This window comes from Trematomus bernacchii, unplaced genomic scaffold, assembly GCF_902827165.1.
Source record: "Trematomus bernacchii unplaced genomic scaffold, fTreBer1.1, whole genome shotgun sequence".
Classification (NCBI taxonomy): Eukaryota; Metazoa; Chordata; class Actinopteri; order Perciformes; family Nototheniidae; genus Trematomus; species Trematomus bernacchii.
Genome location: NW_022987571.1, coordinates 2466519 through 2488239, shown reverse-complemented (window position 1 = coordinate 2488239; position 21721 = coordinate 2466519). Strand labels below are relative to the sequence as shown.

General features: G+C 40.8%; 2 protein-coding genes across 2 annotated transcripts; both read left to right on the top strand.

Annotated features, from left to right (window-relative positions):
- The first annotated feature begins 207 nt into the window (after positions 1 to 207).
- On the top strand, positions 208 to 12376 carry ppp1r10 (protein phosphatase 1, regulatory subunit 10). The gene is made up of 19 exons (XM_034126200.1): positions 208 to 252; positions 427 to 712; positions 3760 to 3868; positions 3979 to 4065; positions 5022 to 5157; positions 5243 to 5294; positions 5386 to 5472; positions 6063 to 6215; positions 6301 to 6406; positions 6516 to 6613; positions 6698 to 6825; positions 7208 to 7367; positions 8453 to 8596; positions 8702 to 8948; positions 9059 to 9134; positions 9224 to 9430; positions 10150 to 10273; positions 10363 to 10731; positions 11291 to 12376. The coding sequence occupies exons 3-19, from the start codon at positions 3762 to 3764 to the stop codon at positions 11449 to 11451; spliced, it is 2442 nt and encodes an 813-aa protein (XP_033982091.1). The 5' UTR covers positions 208 to 252; positions 427 to 712; positions 3760 to 3761; the 3' UTR covers positions 11452 to 12376.
- Positions 12377 to 19000: 6624 nt separating this feature from the next.
- agr2 (anterior gradient 2) lies at positions 19001 to 21419 on the top strand. Its single transcript, XM_034126257.1, has 8 exons — positions 19001 to 19082; positions 19584 to 19705; positions 19796 to 19859; positions 19945 to 19997; positions 20164 to 20240; positions 20617 to 20680; positions 21026 to 21109; positions 21187 to 21419. Exons 2-8 carry the CDS (start codon positions 19597 to 19599, stop codon positions 21234 to 21236), a joined length of 501 nt encoding a protein of 166 aa, XP_033982148.1. The 5' UTR covers positions 19001 to 19082; positions 19584 to 19596; the 3' UTR covers positions 21237 to 21419.
- Positions 21420 to 21721: the final 302 nt, after the last annotated feature.

Below are 21721 nucleotides of genomic sequence, written 5' to 3'. Positions count from 1 at the left end.
AAGGGTCTTAAGTATCTACGAAATTATACAAATATGCAACACTTTGAAGGTGAATCTGTGGAGGTAATCACAACATTAGTATCCATCACGTGTGATACGCCATTGTGCCCATGGCAGGTCAGTGAAGGACGGTTATCCACCATTTTGTTTCAGCGCGATACAAAGGAAAACGTTGTTCGTGACGTAAAAAACGTCACTTGGTATAAAACCCAAGTCCCTCCCGCCCGGGCTCATTCCTGGATTTGTTCAGAGGTAAGTGAAGTCAGAAAGACAGCAAGACTTATTTATAACATTTTCTCCGTCTAAAATGCGATTTTTTTATTGAATGTTTTAAACAACCAACAGAGGACTTTGATAAAGACGGAGGACGATGAAATTTGTCGAAAGAGTCGACATTGAATGTGTGTTTCTTTGTGTGTTTTGCAGGTATGAATTTGCTTTGGCGAAGACTGATCCGTCGAGGACTTTGAACAACTCTACTCAAATTCATATTTTTTCTTCAAGTATTGGACATTTGATTACTATTTTTGCCTCAAGTTTGTTCCTGAAGGAAAGGCTAGCCTTTAACTATAACAGCCCCACCCATAAGAAGTATTTCAGTTGATATTAAAACCATGAAGGTTGACGATATAAACTTATGAAATAAGAGATATAAGTGCCTGAAAAGCACACTCTAATACACCCGAAACGCTGAGGATCTATAGTGTCAATAGTAAGTTGATTTTAAAGTTAAATTGAATCGAGATACATTTAGGTTAAAAAATCGACAAATTACTTAGCGGTAGCTGGTTAGCCGGTACCGTAAGTTAGCTTGTTTTTGGCAAACAATTTGAATATAGACAATGTTATAGTATGAGCTCACACAGGAAAGTGGATGGAGGCACCAGGCTCCGTTTCTTTGTGTGTGAGACGGAATGGACGGGTTGTACAAAAACTAAATTGTCAGTCTATTAATAAAATAACCATAAGCAATCTACTCATAAAGATTGCCGTAGGCATAGCCATTTAATTACTGCTTAATGAAGTCGGACTTTTTGCTTGCCAGGTTTGTTTAGTAGGGGCTGCTCCACGGAACGAATACCTACAACAATCTATACATAAAGATTGCGTTAGCTTGAGGATTGTGGACATATTCTATGAAGCACTGTGTGTTGACATGTCGATAACTAAAGCACAGGGACTCGGCAATCTGTGGATAAAGATTGCAGGATGACTAGCGAAGTGGTCTTTCGAAGCACAAACAGTCGGAATTGTCAAACATGGCGGATTGGTTGTAGTTTGCTTTTCTTCGGACAGCTCCGGGGGCTGGCGGTGTTCTTGGAGCAACATTTGGGAGTTATTTTTTAACAAAACCGAAATGCAGAGAAAGTACATGCAGCTTTTTGTCGCATTGGTTGGTTCAGTAAATATCTGGTCCTCGCCGACTTGTTTTCCTTCACACCAGCACGGGTTTTGCCAGACATAGGGAGAGCCATTGTTGCTTGTGTCGACATTGGGTTGTCGTCGAAGTGGTTAACGGAGGGAGGCTGTGATAGCCGCCCCTCCCCTTCTGACAGGAGCAGGCCTGTTTAAGCTATGACACATGACAGCCTAAGCGCGTGCCTTTTATAGGCTGCTTGAACTGCCCTTATATAACCAAGGGCGTCTAATATTGTTATTTGATTCATTCAGTGTCTATATCATGAGTGTTCCTTAGTCATAGTTTAGTCTGTTGTTGCTCAGCTATAACGAAAATACAGCAAATCTTTTTTTTCTATCTAGAAGAGTAGTTTGTTTACAATAATGTACCAGTGATATATCTAAACACCCCAGTAGGACACAAATAATGTTCTTTCCCCCACTGAACCAGGGCCATGCTTAAAACAGATGTTGTGTATATGTGTAACAACTGTGATATTTGCAGGAATTGGGTTATTTGCAGTTTTTTGGAGGTCTGAGACTATATAAAACTTCTACTACAGTTACACGGGTAAGACCTAACTGATTCCTCACATCATTTCCAATGAATTGAACTCCGTCAGAAATGCAGGTTCTTTATACGTGTTGTGGCAGGGTGACGGTTTCATCAGAAAACGCATAAAACATGCGGAAAATATGTGCATGCTTTATATGACAAGAGCAATTAACTCATGAAGCAGTTTGATTATATTTAATAAGACCCCTTTTGTTAGGATACTTGTTTAATCATTTTAATTGAAGATATACATAAAGACAAATTAACCCTTTGTTGGCTGTCTATTTGGGTCACTTTGGACTTTTTAAAGATAAAAAGTAGACTGATTGAATTAATTAACATCCAACACCTTTTCTTCATTAGTTTGTTATCCGTCAGATTACCGTGTGACTATTTGTCACTCTTGTCATGTGATATTGCACTTACCATTCTATTAATTTGTAATGCATTTCTCTATTGTGTAAGTCCACAGTCAGTTCAGTGTCAGTGTGATCATAAGGTGTCCTGTAGGGGGCCAATAGTGTCCTGCTGCCAGTGATGTCCTTAAACATATCTGAGGATATAAAAAACCCATTTGACAGTTTAAAAGCATTTCATTATTCATACAGTTACCTTTATCCCATTTTAAATGTTTTGGGTTGTATAATCTGAATTATTTTTTAATTGTTTTCGTCATTTCATCTGATTTCTCATGAGGGTTTTACACTGAAGACGTTTCTGTTCCCATTGTTTTTGTTTGACTTGCAGTTTTGCACAAATGTGAATGATTGTGATAGAAGTGTGGTATTAAAAATGTGATCAATCATTACCGGTAACATTTCTTTCACTAAGTCATATCTATTTTTATTCTAACCAAACTTTGACATTTCAACTTTTTTGTCTTTTTTGTGTCTGAAACATTGATTCAATATATGTAGTAGTAAATCATAGTTAAAGCTATTCATACATTGTATTAATTTACTTTATGATTAGGGAATCAATGTTCCATTTAGTGATAAGTTAAATAAAACAAGTGGATTTGCAGTGAATGTGTAACATTTTGTATGTCAGTAACATGCAGTTGTGTTCTGTGGTCGCTGCTGCCTCTTAAAGAGTCTGAACTGGAATAAACTGTGTTGCATCACTCTTAAATGAGATCAGTCTCCTCTACATGTCAGTCCGGCAAGTCCCAGAGAGGGGACTCTGCTCGTCTGGTGAACTGCTCCAAGCGGGTGGAGTCCGGGGCAGCAGCTGCTCTGTGGAGGTCCGGCTGCAGGAGCAACATGGAGCTGTAGCAGGAGGGAAACGCTGCTGCCTGTGAATAGTAATATGTATGTGGCCATGTCACCAAACTACCCATGCTTATTTCTTCTGGCCTGATGTTCAAATGATTCATCAGATAGTGGGTCAGATTGTCTGTCAGGGTGAGACATGTCGGCCTGCTCCAGTTGTTCTCTCCTGGTTTGAGTGTAGAGCATCAGTTCTTTGGACCATGTTGTTGGAGTGACTTTGATAAGCCCAGGTTGCTGGTGTTGGATTGAGCTGATTCAGTCTCAGTGGTGAGGGGAATCTGAGCCCTGTCAGATTGTTGTCTGTCTAGTGTGACAGTTCCTTGTTGGAAACTTTTTTGGAGCAAAGTCTCAAATCCTAACGATAGGCTGGGTGTGTTTTTGTGACGTGTAGCTCCCCTTTCCATTTGGCAGGCAACAAGTCCCTTCTAGAAACAGCCCGTCTATACCTTCCAAATATTTGCTGTTCATACTAGAACTATAATACACCCATGCCGTGTTGCCATGTGTATTAACAATTTGATATGTGTTTTTCAGATATGGCAGGGGGACCCGTGGACCCCAGGGAGATCCTGAAGGGAGTGGAGTCTCTGCTGGGGAAGGATGGAGAGCTCCGCAGCCTGGAGGGAGTCCCCAAGGTGTACAGGTGAGCAACAGGAAGTAGCTCTGACACATTGCTGTGACTTTACTGTGAAACATTCTCTTTTGAATCGTCTTCTACTCACGATATCCTAACACATGCTTCTTTTCATGCAGCCTGATGAAAGCTACTACTAAGATGGTCAGTAGGTGTATGTACCTGAGCATCCTGCTGCAGACCAAATCCCATGATATCCTCAACAGGTAGGCCTCGCTTCCACTCTGCATGCTGTATATATCAATGTATTGTTTGTAATGGGTGGATACAAGTTTGAAACGTTTCCATTCAATAAGCTCTTAAAAAATAAAAAAGTAAAGTCCGCGGGGTCTTAAAAAGTATTAAAAGTTGATAAATCAATTTAGCGAAAATGAAGGCTATTAAAAAGTATTAAAGGGCATTTTCCAAGGTATTACATGTTGTAGCTTGTTTTCAATAAGTATATAAATTGTCCAAAGAGGTTGTATTCTACAGTGTGCCTGAATGTAATCATTGCGTAGGTGTGTAGTGTGATTCTGTGTAGTTTATTTATGGCATCCCGTTGGGTTTGACGTCATCTGAACAGCACATCGCACGCTCACTGCTTGATAGCGCGCGAAGCTCCGTTTACGCCGGTTGTTAAACAACATCGTTACGGGGAAATGCAAGTCTGCGTCCAAATGGTTGGAAGATAAGGAGGAAGGACAATCAATACTGTATATAGTCAATGTGAGGTAAAGTGTGTCGCCAATGTAACCGGTTAAAACTCCAAGTGGCGATGAGGTCTTAAAATGTATGGAAAGGGTCTTAAAAAAGGTCTTGCAAGGTATTACATTTGACTTCAGGATTCCTGCATATACCCTGTAATAATATTTTTTCAGAGTTTTAAAGTGCTTGTGTAATATTTAGTTGTCTAAAAATGATTTGTTCTTAGGTAAACATTCATTCATTCTTACAAAAGAACAGCTGTTTTGCAGGCAATTCTCAAGAAACAGGAAGTTATAGAATTTACTACATTAGTGGTTTCTTGAGTCAGTTTTAAAAAAAAAATGTAATCACTTTTTTTTATATAGGTTATTTGTATGGCTTCCTCATGGGAATTATTCTTACACCTTCCACACTTCTCCCTACACCAAGTGTTACCCATCCTCCATTATTAATCATTTGTTCCCGCTTCCATCAGGTTTATCAGGGTCGGGGGCTACAGGATGCTCAACGCCTGGCTCACCTACTCCAAAACCACCAACAACTCCCCCGTGCTGCAGCTCATCTTGCTCACCCTGCAGAAGCTCCCTCTCAAAGTGGACCACCTCAAACAGGTGGGTGTTGGGCAGTAGTAATGTCTGCAGGACTCTGTTGAACTATAGTCTCTAACTTCCTGTTTGTGCCTTAATCTTCCCCCAGAACAACACCGCCAAGCTGGTGAAGCAGCTGAGTAAGACTGCAGATACAGAAGGTTAGTTTGCTTGCACATTAAACACGAAATGTATCCTGATATATCAGTAGTGTGTATTATGTATACTAATAAACCTGTCTGTCACCCTTAGAGCTGAGGAAGTTGGCGACCGTGCTCGTGGACGGCTGGATGGCTACCATCCGCTCCCAGAGTGTGTCCAGCGCTAACTCTCCTGCAGGTACACACCCATCATTTACCTGTCAAATGTCTGTCTGTGCTCACCATGGCTCCTATCTGCTATTACACTCATAATTTCCAGAGGTAGAAGAAGTACTCACATCCTGTACTTGAGTAGAAAAGCCAGAGTGTAGAAATACTTTGTTACAAGTAGAAGTCCTACATTCAAAATATTACTCAAGTAAAAGAAGAAAAGTATTGGCATCAACATATAGTTAAAGTAGCGACAGTAAAAGTGCTCATTGTGCAGATTGGTCCATTTCAGAATAACATATATGATATGTTTTATTTATGAAAGTGTTCTCAAAGCTGGTAAAGGTGCAGCTAGTTTGAATGACTTTGTATACTGCAGGGTAGCTTGTGAATTTACTCCAGGTGGAACTAACGTCTGATTTAACACTTGATTATATTTCACATCATTCATCCACATCTGTAAAGTAACTAAAGGTATTAAATACATGTAGTGGAGGACAAGTACACAACTTACCTTTTCAAAAAATTGAAATACTCAAGTGAAGTATAAGTACCTTAAGTACAGTACTTGACTAAATGTACTCGGTTACTTAACACCAGTGATAATTTCTCTTGCAGATAAGAAGAAGAAGAAAGAGGAGGCCAAGGTGGCAGTGAAGGAGGTGAAGGAGGTGAAGGAGGTGAAGGAAAAGATTGTGGTGGTGGAGGAGGAGAAGAAGAAGGAGAAACCCAAAGCTCATGCTCCCAGCCACACCAAGATCCGCTCCATAGGTAAACCTGACGCTGAGCACTGAGGAAGTGAATTCTGTTTTTATAAGTTCTGTATGAGAGATTAAATATGTTGTGTGTTGAGTAGGATTGGAAATAGACACCCCCAACCCAGCCCCTGCTAAGAAGACGCCCGTCGCCCCTCAGCTGGGGGACAAGTACAACATCAAGCCCCCTGTCCTCAAGAGGCCAAGGTACTGCTGCCCCCCTATATCTGCTTGTCTGTTGTGTATTCTTGCAGCTGTCTCGTCGCTGCCCTCCAGTGGCGGATCAGAGTACTGACATGTTTCTTTTATTTTTCAGCTCTGGTCCAACAGAAGCCCCGCCTCTGGAGAAGAAATACAAACCCTTAACCATCAACTTCGCCAAAGAGATCAAAATCAAGATCATTCCAGCTCAACGTACGTTCAGACACACATTTAAATGATATATAAAAGAGATGATAGTGATGTAGCTGTGCTCACCGCTCCTGTTTCTCCCTGCAGCCATGGAGTGCACCGGGTTCCTCGATGCTCTGAACTCTGCTCCAGTGCCCGGGGTCAAAATCAAGAAGAAGAAGTCTGCTCCGACCAGTCCAGCTGGGAACAAGGCTGTGTCCCCCACGTCTAACAAGGTACGCCCCTACCGTCAGTCTGTATTCTGGCTATTGTCAGTCCACGCACTCAGAACATTTTCCTTCCATTTCATTTGCAGTTATTATGGCCAATGTTAGTCCAAAATAGCCTCTGAACGTTTTTATTTTGTATCTTAATAATAACATTTTCTGTCCAAAACATACTAAGAATCATTGTCTATTATTTAATTTGTATTTATTATAGCCATTTCCTGTCCGAAGATGCCTCAGTATGTTTTTATTTTAATCTTTTATGGTCATTGTCAGTCCAAAACATCCTCAGAATTTGTATATATTTTATTTTGAATGTATTATTTTAGTTTTTTCCCCAGGTTCTCAGAAAATGTAACCAAACGTCCCTCTCTTCCTTCTTTGTTCTCAGGCAAACCCCTTTGACAGCAAACCCGCTGTGTACTCTTCATCTCCGACTAAACCTTCATCTCCTGAAGAAGCTGCCTCCATCACGCCTGCGGATGACAACCTGGAGCCAGATCGGCCGGGGACCCCCGTCCCCTCGGAGGAGCCCGAGGCCTCTGACACCGGTCAGTCCTCACACAGACTCACATGCTCTGTGATGTTTTTATATAGGTTTTTCTTTGGTTTCATTCAAAGGTCCAAAGGGTTCAAAGGGCTTTATTGTTATATGCACAGTGTAGACATGCAAGGAAACACTTAAAGTGGACCTATCATGCTATATTTGAATAATATAGTGTAGGACCATACCTATATAAGGCATATTTATACTTTTTTCTTTTCAAAATACCAAACAGATCATGCATTTTAGCCATGCCTCATTTTGCTCAATTTGACAATTCATAGCTCTGTTTTAGCAAGGGTTGATTCAGTGAGAACAGCACCACCTACTGGCCTGGCATATGTACTACATCGTCTCCAGCGCTTTCGAACGGCAATGGCCGTGGCTGTCTCCTCCTGATTGGTGGAGTTGGCCCAATAGCCGTAGCGCCACCGTCCTGACGTCAGGACAGTGTTCAAATCTGGATCAGTCTGTATCAGATCCGTTGCAGCCCCTTTTTTAGAGATTTGGGTATGGAGGAAAATAGAGAGGGTTGTGTTTTCTGACACTTGGTGAGTTCCCTGGAACACCGGGGACACATATTCATGTAGAAAAGACGTACAAAAGTGCATTTTGCATGATAGGTCCCCTTTAAGTCACCAGCTCCTCCAACAATGCAACATAAATATATATCAGACCTACAACTATTTTTTTTCTTTCATTTAATGGTTTATTTGACGAGGGACAGTGCACATTGATGAACATTTAAAACAAATAATGCTTTAAAAACGTAAACATGCCGGATTTGAGCTTTGAGCTAGTTTCCATCCGTAGTCAACATACAACATTTAAGAACACGACTAAATCAAAGGATCAATAGAAATAGTGCCAAAAATAAAGAGAGTAGAAATAAAATAGTGCAAGAGAATGGTGCAAGACTAATGCAGGGGAAGTAAAATAGGATAAGATGTCAATCGAATGTTAAATGAAATGCTGTACAGTGCAATCAAATGCTTATTGTACTGATAGATACATATGTGAGATGCAAACAGAGGAATTGTATGAAGTTGTGAAGACACAGAGCTCAATGTTATTGTGTCTTATTGTTTGTAGGTGAGACGCCTAACGCGCTGGCAGAACCTCGGGGGGAGGAGGAGAGTCTGACCAAGAAGGGCAAGAAGAAGAAGACGGTCCACTGGGCGGAGGAGGAGCAGCTCAAACACTACTTCTACTTTGACCTGGATGAGACAGAGAGAGGTACAGCGCATGCTTCCTATTGCACATTGTCGAGTGGTGATTGCTGTAAAACACAGTTATTACAATATGACAAAATGATTAACATCATTTTCATCTTACTCACAGTCAACGTCAACAAGATTAAGGACTTTGGTGAGGCCGCCAAACGGGAGCTGATGATGGACAGGCAGACGTTTGAGATGGCCCGCCGCCTCTCCCATGACACCATGGAGGAGAGGGTCCCCTGGTCCCCGCCGAGGCCCCTGACGCTGACGGGCTGCCTGGTCAGTGCCGGGGCCAACAGCACAGAGAAACTGACCCAGAGAGACCGCGAGATGGGCATCCTGCAGGAGATCTTCCTCACCAAAGACAGGTAGGGAACAGGATCAGATGCTTCTAGGCTCATTTGTTTAAAAAATATGTGCTAAAAAGTCAGGGGGTGAGTCGCAGTGTTAATCATTTCCATCTTTTTCTTATCACTAGTGTGCCGGACAGTCCACATGAACCAGACCCAGAGCCGTATGAACCCATGCCCCCCCGAATCATCCCACTGGATGAGGTCAGTACACCCAAAACATACACACAAACACATACACTGTATCTCATTAGACACATTGTGTAATGTGTGTGATACTGTGTCCCCTGCAGGACTCTTCCATGGGGGATGATGGCTACGCGGAGCCCATGGACACCCAGCCGGGCTCCATGGCCCCGGGCGAGAGCTCCAAGCTGCCTCCTGTCCTCGCCAACCTCATGGGCAACCTGAATAACAGCTCCCGCAGCCCGCAGACCAACCCCGTCAGCAGCCCTGTGGCCCCCACCGTCAACGTGCAGGAGCTGCTCACCTCCATCATGGTGAGAACCGTCAGGAGAAGCTTTCACATACTATTTTACAATCAGGATCATGGGTTCCTTTTTTAACGCGCTAATCAAAATACACATTCAATATGTAGACTAGGGGTCTCAAACTCATTTTAGATTAGTGGACACATTCAGCCACATTTGATCTCAAGTGTGCCGGACCAGTCAAATCCCAGCATAATAACCTATAAATGACCACAACTCCTACCGGTTCCCTTTGTTTAGGAGCAAGAGAGTACATTCTGAAGATGTTCACATTTAATGAACTATCTTCTTAAATATTATGATCAACCTGAAAGTAAAAATAAGTGCAATTTCAACAGTATTATGTCTCAGTTTATCATTTCCATATGTGCAATGTACAGATCACAGTGTGTCTACAAAAACATCTAGACACAGGTACCTGGAACTGATAATGAAGATATAGTAGGTTACTTTGTGATCCAAACAACTATTTTACATTCACTTCCACATCTGTGTAGTAATCCTCACACACCAGCATACAGACTAAAGTGGGGGCTATTCAGGAAGAAGGTGCCTTGTGAAGGAAATGTAAATCTAAAGTCACCCGTGGGTCGGATTGGACCCTCTGCCGGGTCGGTTTTGGCCTGCGGGCCGTATGTTTGACACCACTGATGTAGACCGTCAAATATGTGCACAGTTGTGTTTGTAGCTGTATTGTGTATCTAATGTGTGTTTGTGTGTATCTTTAGGGCGCCTCTGGTAACCAATCGACTGAAGACCTGATCAAGCAGCCCAACTTTTCCGACAAGATCAAACAGCTGCTGGGCTCCCTGCAGCAGACCCAGAACCAGAACCCCAACGGACCTCCACCAGGTAAACTTCCCATCTAATTCTCCCATCTTGTCTTGCTGTCCCAGCATGCTTTGCTTGTTCTGTGACTCATCATTATTGTCTCTCTCTAGTCAACCCGGGTCTGCTGGGTCACGGTCCGGGCATGAACAACATGAACAACATGAACATGCACATGCCAATGCCCATGAATGGCGGATACCCCCCCAACAACCCCCCCGGCGCTCCCCGCTTCAACCACCCTCCACCTCCGCACAACCACGGCCCCCCGTTCAACAGCGGCGGGGGCCCGCGCATGATGGGGCCGCCGCCGGGCCAGGGCCGAGGAGACAACGGGAACTACTGGGGAGACGACTCCATGAGAGGAGGGCCGCCCAGGGGGGGCCACTTCCACAGAGGAGGGCGGGGCCGTGGGGGGGGAGAGCCGGGCTTCAGGGGCCGAGGACGAGGGGGACCCAGAGGAGGACACAACAACATGAATGGTATGTGGGACAATGTTCTCACATGTTCTCAGCACAAAACAACAAAGGCCAATTGCAAAAAGTCAACACAAATATTGATAGTAATGATGACTCGGCAACTTGTGCAGTGAGAGATTCAAATGAATAATAATAATAATGCTTTATTTGTATAGCACTTTTCATACACCAGAAGCAGCTCATAGAACTTTAACAACATGACACAAGCTCAAACTGAGAACATGTCATTTACCATAGGTCAAAGGTCAAATCGTTTTTCACACATGCAGCATAAAAGTGTAATATAACAATTCCAAGGGACACGAGGAGGTAAATACTTAACAGCAAAATAAATAATGATCCTTTTCGGGAAAACCCTCCCAGTAAAATAAAGGAAGATTCAATACGAAATGAATAAATACAATATAATAAATAACTAAAACAATGATAATAATACACTTACGCTGTCATTTAAATATGTCCATTGAGTTGGCCTCTGATGTTTCCTGGTAGGGTGTTGCACAGTTTGGAAAAGTGTGAGTGTGTGATGTGATGCTAACGCTGTTCTGTCTCCTCTCGGCAGACATGTCCAAGAGGCCTGTGTGTCGTCACTTCATGATGAAGGGCAGCTGCCGGTACGAGAGCAACTGTGCTTTCTACCACCCTGGTGTCAACGGACCCCCACTGCCCCCAAACCACCCCGCCAACAACCAACACAACCAGCACCCGCAGCACGGACACTAGCCTGGGGGAAATGGTTGGCCCCCGGAGGAGCCGTTCATTGATCAAACTGCAGCTCTGTGAGAGCAGAGAGACTGATCCTGCAGGGACTGAGCTCTGCCTCACTGACGCACTGTGTTTTTACCGGCATCATTTTAACAGTGAGACTGAAACATGCCACCACTTGACCACTAGTGTGAGCTGCTTCATCAACATGGTCCACCAAAGGAGTGTCCTAAGCTCTTCATACGACTGAATGACCTTCTCATTGTGGCTGTTGTACTGTGTACCTGCACCTGATATTGCTTCATATTCCTTCATGGGTCGGTTTGTACAGAAGTCGGCAACTTTGACCTTCCTGTGTGATACAAACAAATCTGGAAGCACTTTATAAAGAAAAAGGCCAATAGAATTTAGACACAGCCATGATTCCTTAAAATGGGCCTAAGGAAGAACTGCACAGAATGGAAACTGCTTTCTTAACTTGAACTCTGCTGACCTGTGAGACTTCTTTCCAGCATTGAAGGTGATAAGATTAAGAAGAACGGCAGTGTGTTATCAAGCTTTCTTCTGTGCACTCGCTTCAGTCAGAGCGTCAGATGGACGTGTGTGTGGCGTGAAAATCATGAGCTTCTAACATGAACGCTTCAGAAGCAGCTGCTGCTGCGTGTACTCTGTGTTATCTGTGGGTCAGATATATGGAACGTTTTCTGTGAAAACTTTGACCTTTGTGTCTCTTGTGGGACGGTAAGAATGTAATGGTTCTTGTTGCTCCCTCCACCCTCTGTGTTTTTTATTTTATTTTGATGCAATCTTGAGACCTTTGGCCCTTTTTAGATGGGTTCATTATGAAATGATTGTATGAATACAGAATACACATTCATACACAGTCATATTTTCAGTTGAATTTTTTTGTACACAGTGTATTGAATAAACGTCCAAACATAAATATGCCTTGTTTAATTTGAAAGTGGGACTGCTGGAAACAAGAAGCAGTTGGGATGAGTGGAAACATTCTGCAAAGAATAATTCCATGGAAAACAACTTTACAACATGCAATACATTGAATGCAACACTCGCATGCAATGGGTACATTGAAAGTGATCTCAATCATTACCTCTGCCCATACTGACTCTACTGTAAAATAGTTTATATACATTTTTGTATCATTTATTGGGGAAAGATCAAATATGACATTACGTCTATAGAGCAAGCTCTTCAAGATAGATTCTTAATGAGTGCATGACTAACACGGTGTTTGTGTGCACCAACAGAGGGAGCCATGGAGCTGCTGGTCACAGCTTAACACTAGAATTAAATAAGTAAGCAAGGTCTCTAGTGGCTGAAATGTTCAATACTCCCCACTATATCAATATCAGAGTAGACGTCAGGAGTCTCTATGAATGAGTAATGGACCCCTCTCATGTGATGTGTGTGCTCCCCCTTTCAGCTGTACAGAAGAAGATGTGACATTGGGCAAACAAAGAATTTTCAGGTCATTTGAGTTGAGGTTTATTTAAAATTGGTTAATCATCTCTAGATCTCAGCACTAAAGGGATAGTGTAAGGAATTTGTCTGCATCTAGCGTTCAGATTGCTAAATGAATTCCCTCAGTTTAGCCCTGTGGTTAAAGGGGCCTATTGAAAAACCATGGTAGGCCTACAGTGTGGTTTCTTTCTTACTGAACCATCATCTCCCTGAGGCCATCCTCACCTCACCTCTACTCATTCAGGCAGAGGCTGGAGTTACTGCAGTTGGTTATTATGCCGGAGAAATAGGTTAGCCTTCAGGTAACATAGAAACATAAAAAAGGCTTCTTTGAGTGGTGCAAAACCGAGGCCTAAAACCTGATATTGAGTTAGGGATTTAAAATTAGATACCCCACTGGTAAATGACTAAAGCAGTTTTTATGTGTTTTTTCTTAAAAACAGTGGTTGCTAACAAGTGTCTAAATGAGACTTCTAATCTTTTTCACGCTGAACATTAGCTGCCTTTAGCTTAGCAGAGGTGATGTTGAGTCATCACAGTTTGTTTATAGCCTAATGTTAGCTTTTTACTTCTGGAGATTGCCTTTTTATGCTTCAGAAATGATAGAAGTGGTGTTAATACTTTGTTCTAAAACCAAATGCATGAAGAACTGATGACATTCCATCTGCTTTGGCAAGGTTTACTACTAATATCTAATGTTAGCTTGCTCACACACATGATGAACATGGTTACATGATACCTGATTAGCTTTAGAATGTTAGAGTTGTGAACCTGTTAGCATGGTGGTGTTAGCACTTAGCTAAAAGCTCCATACTACATAATGTAATCCTCACAGAGCTGCTAGCATGCTGCTCCCAGACAGGAAGTGGAAATATAAGAACATATAGGACTGTTTAGGAGGAAGTGAAAATGCTGCAAAAGTTGTGATGTACTAAATTGAACAGCCCTGAAATCTGTTTAACCTTTAAGAATGTTGTAAGTTGTGTCACCAATGTTTAAAGACATATTTGTTTAATACATTTTGCTTTGTATTAAATGAATATATTGTCACAGAAGCAAAAATGAAGTACTTACTGTCTCTCTGTGTGTGTGTGTGTGTGTGTGTGTGTGTGTGTGTGTGTGTGTGTGTGTGTGTGTGTGTGTGTGTGTGTGTGTGTGTGTGTGTGTGTGTGTGTGTGAAGGGGTAAGTGTTGGCATTTACATGATCTGAAAGCAATGGATATGTGTGTTTAGTTAACACTACGTGTGTGTGCCGGTATTTCTCAGCTTTATCTAAGGTGAGTGCATGAGCAGCTGCATTGTGCTTCAGTTAAAACCAGGAAGTTGCATCCTATTCAAGCAGCCAGCCAATAGCAGTGTGTGTGTGGAGGGACGGCGTCAGATCCGTGTTATCAGGGCGGAGTGCAGCTGCTCAGTGTGAGTGTGAATAGGAGCGGCCTTTCACCCTGCCCTCTAGTTCAAATATTGATCCTAGTGCTGGGACAACAGTGACTGGGAGACGCAGTGAAAGCCAACACAGACGGAGCGGGGGGTTAGGACACCTCAGCACTAACTGCTCCCACATCCTGGTTACAGCTTACACCACAACACTGTTATTTATTCAGGGCTCCGGGACATTGGGTTTGTCAAACAATGCAATGACAGAACTAAACTGAAATAAAATTGTTATCAAATATGATAAAACAATAAGACATGGAATATCTAGACCAGGGCCACATACAGAAAAATATACGAAGGGCTGGGCCGCTCACTAGAGGTGAGATATACTGCCTTATTAGTGAAGTTATAAGTTAGCAAAATCAATCAAATGTAGGTAAATGATGCTTGATACTTGAAAATGCTTTAAGAAACACAACAGCCTACATCACAGCTCTTCATAGGGTTTCATTTATTTTGTTAGCAGCTCATTCCTTAAAACAGAAGCCTCAGATTGCTGATAAGAAGAGGGAATATAAACGGTAAAATTCAAGCTTGTTATGTAATTAAGTTATTGGGCTCTTTTTATCAACTAAGATTTGTTTGAAAATGTTTCCAACTTTAATTGCCTCAATTTATTTGAAAAGTGGGCTTATTAACACATGAATACTGCGTAATATATTTTAACATATATATTTCAGAAGTAGGATATATGACAAGCACAAGTTTCATTTGTGTGCCATATTTCATTTTACTTTTTGAATTAGCTGGGGGCTGTTTCAAAATGGGCCACGGGCCGTGTTTTGCCCCTGGGCCGTAGTTTGGACACCCCTGATCTAGGCAATGACATAACACCATACATTGTACAAAAGCAGGACACAAAGCAAATGTACAGTCGGCAGCATTTACATTTGACTGAATGGTGTATCCATAAGCAATATTTCCTTATAGATTCATGAATATTGTTTCAGCCATATCTCGCAGTCAGTGGATGTAGTTTGAACATTTGTCATGCAGATGGTTCAGCTTGTCAACATGTTACCTAATTAGAGAACTTCAGTCATATGATAGGTGATTCTATATGGGGGGAGATGGTAACTTTACTTGGAAAATGTACCAATCGAACAAATAAAATATAAGTACGCTTCAAAACTTGACTATTGGAAAATCATCAGCAGTGCATCGCCTGTACTCAAGAGGAAGAACCGTCATTGTCATTGATATGTTTTTATATGTTAAAACATTTTAATGATGTCAGCAGCATTTTAATGTTTTACCTGGTAAGGGAAAACTGTTATACTGTATACTCTTGGGTACGGTAACAAGTCGTGTCTGTATGGTTGTTTCCGCAAAATAGCAGGCCTGTCCCTGCTATTATGTTACAGCTGATAGACTGGTGTAAGTGATGACGTATTTTTGTAGGACGACCCGGAAGTTAGCATGGCGAGACTTCCTCAACATAAAGCAATTGGATTTTTCCATTGTATTTCGGTATATTGCAGAAAATAAGCTCTGTGTCGAACACACGTTATGGTACATTACATGTTTGTTCAGTAGGATAATCTCCACAAAAATAACACAACTTTTAGATCAATCATCATATATAAAAAGCTAAACTAACTAACTCGAGGTCGCACGGCTGCACATCACCCCCGCTAAGCGAAAGGCGGATTTGTGGTGCTGTGATGATGTTTAGTAGTTTAGTTTAGCAACTGGCTTTTTTAAGCAGAGAAGCTTCAGACATTCACCAGTGGGGTATTTATTGATGTATTTACTGTCCTAGACAAAAAGAGAAAATCTTGTAAGCTTATGGTAACCACAGATCTTATTATGCTTCTAACCAAAAACATGTTCCAAAAACCATTGACTTCAAGAAAAGGGAACCGAAAGTGGTAAAATGCCTAGTCTTTTCTGGTTTAAGGAATCATTCCTGCACCACTCTATAGAATTGTTAATGAAAACCATCAATCCATCCATACATTCATCCATACATACATTTACATTATAGTTGTATATTTTATTATAGCTTATTACAGGGCTTAGTTGAATACTCGATTCTGATTGGTCAATCTGGACATTTCAGAGGTTGTTAATACTCCATAACACACCACTGCTAAGCAATATAATGACGGTTTCTAAGGAAGATCAACGGAGAGAAGGAAAGAGGTAAAAAGACAGAGCGTTGGACTTCAGAGAAATCAACAGAAGAACAGACAGGAAGTAAACACTAAAGGGAACAACAGAAGAAGACAGACAGGAAGTAAACACTAACAGGAACACGGCATTGGCCCTGGCAGTGTTTAAAGACTGGTTCATGGAATAGAAAATGTGAACAGATTTGGACAGTTACAGAAAACCTCGTTCAGTGTTGCCGTCATTTTAAATCACGTTGCTGTCGCCGCAGTTCAAGCCGGTGGAACAGAGTATTTTTCTTAGCGGATTAAATATGATCATTTTTAAGTCAATAAAATCATTTATAGACTTTTATACTAACTTGAAGCACATCCCTTACATAACCTCTTGGCCAAATGGCAACACATTTCTTTGAACAACAAAAACCCTTAAAGTAACTTCTTCTGTCTTTGTCTAGAGATGTTCTTTACCAAACTTTGTGCATATTTCTCAAAATTGATAAGATGAGTAACCAATTAAATAGATTTTGTGAAGTTTCTTGGGCCAACGATATTTGACAGTGCACGTCCCCGCTAATATGCTTGCTGAGTGTCAAGACAATCAGATGAACAAAGAGCAAAGAACCATTCTTGAGGTATGGGAAGAATATTCATACAATCAGACATATAATTAGTTGGATACTTAAACTATCAGCTCTGGCAAAACTCTTTTAATGAATTCAACTTTTTCACCAGCCAAAATGCTTAAAAATGCTTATTAATTGTTACACTCAATGAACGCATGTCAAAAAGTGTTGGTGAGCTTTACCAATATTACCAATATTAGTTCATCACTTTGTTATTTTTGTTGATGGTTGCCAAGGGTATGTAGTCCTTACCATTATTAATGATTAACAAAAATAAAGGTACGTTTCAAGCCTGCAGTTACGGTTTCATGTCATCTGTTTTTCTTTACTACCACCACAATGAACACACATATTAAACTCATTAACATCAATAACAGAGATAAATAAAGTTCATTTACCGTCATTATTATTGTTGATAAATCAATATTCAACATCCCATAAAATGTGCACTAGTAAATATGAATCAGTGCTTGAACCCTCCATTCAAGGGTTTTTCCTGATGGATTAATAAACAACTAAAAAGAAAAAGCAGGTGGATGATTTTCTCACAACTGGCAACCCTAGCGATTTTATATTAATGATTAATAAATAAAGGATTTAATAATAATTGTTAAAAGTCCAAAATAACATTATAAAAACAAAACAAAACATCTTAATTTCAACATAAACCCTTTTTACAGATGGCTTTACACAAGCAATACCATGTGTGAACACTTTAATCTTGAATATGTTAACAAGAACGCACACTTGATGTAACCAGAACAGGTCCATTAAAAAATAAGAAGCAGATTCTTAATTCAAAACACACAAATGAAAGCATGCGTAATCGGCATTAGATATAAATTTATCATCCTGATTCCACTTCCACTGTGAAGCACTGTCCCTTCGTTGTGATGCCCCAGTGAGCAGAGAGGTGATGAGCGTCAGCCGAGGAGAGGCTCCATGCTAACAGCAGCATGTGGAGCCCCCCCCCCCTGCTGCAGGATACAGGACACTGAGATAAAGCTCAGCCACAAAACACCTGACAAATTCCCTGAGAGCACAACTTTAGATGCTATAATCTTCTAATCGGCAAGTTTTCTAAACATGTCTTATATATTATGGTCCTTGTCTGGTTATTGTAATCATTAATCATATATGTTATGCAGGGGTTATGAAACTTGGATGTCAAACTTTTTCATCCTTATGACTGAACCACTGTGTTGACTTTGCATTCAGTTGCACCTTTGTGTCTGAGCCAATCCCATGCAGCCTAATCATCACTAATGTGCTGACTGGTCCATGGACCAAAGCCAAACATCCCTTCGCTCCAAAAGCTATCCCACAAAGATGAATTCAACTGATTATTAATTATCCAGCACAGTGTCCAAATTGCCTCAAAATGTATATAAAGATGTATAAACCCAGACTGAGCCGCTCATTCATGTTTGCAGAAAACAGACTATTTGTTTCTGACAATTCCATTTAGAAATCTGATAATTTAAGAGTGTGCTGCAGATGTGAAAACATACATTAATGGTAGAACAGACAAAATGCAGGTTATAACTTGCTATACTGTTCTGATACATTCAACAACTTCAGAAACATTTCAATCTTAGTTAAAAATGTGTTTATAACTTGCATTTGGAGGAAGACAGACAACATAAAATGCCTTAAAGCTAAAGCTTATATTATGTACAATATGCCCTCCCTGTAATTATGACATGCTGATTTCTTTATGTATTCTAACTTAAATATTTAATAGTGTGATCTTACACCAAGATGTAATGGCATGGAAACTTCAAATCACACATTTTCTCAATGGAGTTTGGTTGGCAAACAGAAATACAATTTCAATCAACGTAGTATTCCGGTTAGGGGATGGTAAGAGGGCGGGACCACAGGGGAGCAGGTGTTTAAATACCAGGCAGGTGAGAGTGGAGGAACAGCAGATCCTGGAGCTGCGGCTGGCACACACACACACAAACACACACACCTGAGCCGTCGGAAACAGGTAAGACCCCAGGCAAACTCACTCTGCATATTGTTTTCACTTTAAGTCATTTTAATGTGTGTATATATCCAAATCTGTGACTCTTACTCAAACCATTGGCTGTAATTACTTTGTGATAACTTTTAATAACTTTATTTGGATGAATAGGCAAAGTGCAGGTTGGCATACTGCATCAGTGAATGCAGATGGAAAATAGCTAATAGCAAATTCTGGCATAAATCATCTCTTCTCTTTTGATGTATTTTCATGCATGGTCCCAGGTCAATCAAAACTAGTTTTGGGACAACTTCCACGGTTAGAGTCTGATAGTCATACTTTTTTCGATGTTTCCTATCCGTTACATATTTCAAGAAAATCATCTTTTATAATAGTGATTTTTCTTTCTCACCACTTTTTATATCAAAGGGAAGGAAGATAACGTTTATGCCTTTCCTGACAAAATGTCACTTTATACTGTTTCTTAACACAGTTTGACCTTTTACTCTTTGCATTTTGTTCCAGTAAGTCTATTAAGATGATCAAAGCTTTGTTGTCAGCACTCTTGGTCCTGGTGGCCGTGTCCTCCGCCTTTGGGAAATACATCCCCAAAACTGGGAAGAGGATCCCTCAGACTCTCTCCAGAGGTGCGTAGCATCATCTGAGCAAGTGAGACTGAAAGAGAGTTTTATAAATGTTGAGTCGGTCACTTATCCATAATGTATCCATGTTGCCAGGTTGGGGTGATCAGCTGATCTGGGCGCAGACTTACGAAGAGGGTCTCTACTGGTCCAGGTCACGGTAAGAAAATAACAGTTATTAAAATGCTTTTCCTTTGACAGGGTTGATCTTTGAATCTGATGATTAATGGTATGACATGTTTCAGGAACAAGCCTCTGATGATCGTCTTTCACCTGGCGGACTGCCCACACAGCGCGGGTAAGTCTGACCCCGGATGTAGTTATTAATCTTATTAATCACAGAAAGAGAGCCCAACCTGTTTGAACAGCCAGCCGTCATGTGTTTGCTCAAGTGTGAAGTCACATCCTGGTTGTACTTCAGGGTTGTGGAGTTTTAACTGTAACATATTGTGTTTCTCCTGCAGCACTGAAGAAGGTCATCGCTGAAGACAACGACATCCAGAAAAGGCTGGATGAGGACTTCATCATCCTCAATCTCATGGTAGGTTACATCAGACATCACTGCTTTAAAGGCGCATTCCACTGAATGTGTATGCAAGTTTCCAAATCTTTTTCTAAAAACAATGTCAAACTCTGAGAACTTATAGGTTTTTATTCACTTTACTGTAAACTTGGTGTTTATCTAGTATATTTGATATGCATCACTAAACTAGCTACAATTAGCTTGAAACTTTAGTTTAGTTATTGTTTGTTCAATAATTATCCAAAGTGAACAACCAACCTTTCATCACTTTGAAATGTAAATGTGTCTACATTTGGATTGCTGCACATATATTAATGTGACATGAACTTTTTTAAACAGCCAGTGAGAATAACTCACCTCTGTTTGATGATGTGTTTCTTTTTCTCTCCGACAGTATGAAACCACAGACAAACATCTCTCTCCTGATGGACAGTATGTTCCCAGAATCCTGTTTGTCGGTAAGAGCTGTCTTCCTATTATCCCGTTAGCATGTTATCCCGTTAGCATGTTAAGGTTGTGGATGAGGTTACTCAGCTTTTTCTGGTATAACTAAATCATTAAAGTCTAGGCAGTAAGTCATTCGGTTCTGACACAAAGCTGCTTTTGACCAACTTTGTCAGTTTAGTTAACTGTAAGTAGGTTTTTAGTATGCTAATAATGTTTGATTTATTAAAGCTAAGATTGCTTTGTACAGTAATAGCATCCAGCAGCGAAATACATATTCCGATCCTTTACTCAAGAAAAGGTAGCAATGTATGACTTAAAGACTTAATTCAAATTAAAGTCCAATAATGTCTTTACAGACCCTTCAATGACGGTGAGGGCGGACATCAACGGACGCTACAGGAACCGCCTGTATGCCTACGAACCAGCTGACCTCACACTCCGTAAGTGCTAAGCTAACACACTGAGCTTCGTCTGTGTCCATGAATCAAAAATGTAATGTTTCCCGCCTCTCCCACAGTGAAGACCAACATGGATGCAGCTAAGAAGCTCCTGAAGTCTGAGCTGTGAGCCCGAGGAGTCACACGCGGTCCCTTCAGTTTACACGTGGAAAACTACGCACTGCAAAATTCCTTCTCTTCAACTTCACTTGTTTCCGCCTTAAATTCCCTTTCTGATCCTTCCCTTTATTAATATTATTGCTGTACATCCAGAATGTCTTTTAAATAAATATGGAACTGTTCATACGTACAATATGGGTCATGCTTTTTCATTTGCCAACACATTGCAGGGAATTATAACACTCAAGAGTAAATATGAATAATAAACTAAAGAATAATGCTAACTTAATGTGCTAATGCTGCTACTACTACTAGTTAACAGGATATAGATATATAATATAATATGAAATATAGTTATAGATATATAATTCATGCACTGTTGTGCTAATACATCAATGCAATGTAATACTACAGATACTTATGCAGCAACTAAAACACTACTACAGTAGTCAAAATCCTGGTTATGTTTATAACTTATTTGCCATATCATTGAAT

Excerpts from the sequence above, each read along its gene's own strand:
- ppp1r10 (XM_034126200.1), top strand. The coding sequence starts at position 3,762 with ATGGCAGGGGGACCCGTGGACCCCAGGGAGATCCTGAAGGGAGTGGAG. Across the intron at positions 5,473-6,062 it reads CAGCGCTAACTCTCCTGCAG|ATAAGAAGAAGAAGAAAGAG; the intron begins GTACACACCCAT and ends TTTCTCTTGCAG. Across the intron at positions 6,826-7,207 it reads TGTCCCCCACGTCTAACAAG|GCAAACCCCTTTGACAGCAA; the intron begins GTACGCCCCTAC and ends CTTTGTTCTCAG.
- agr2 (XM_034126257.1), top strand. The coding sequence starts at position 19,597 with ATGATCAAAGCTTTGTTGTCAGCACTCTTGGTCCTGGTGGCCGTGTCC. Across the intron at positions 20,681-21,025 it reads TCCCAGAATCCTGTTTGTCG|ACCCTTCAATGACGGTGAGG; the intron begins GTAAGAGCTGTC and ends ATGTCTTTACAG. Across the intron at positions 21,110-21,186 it reads ACCAGCTGACCTCACACTCC|TGAAGACCAACATGGATGCA; the intron begins GTAAGTGCTAAG and ends CCTCTCCCACAG.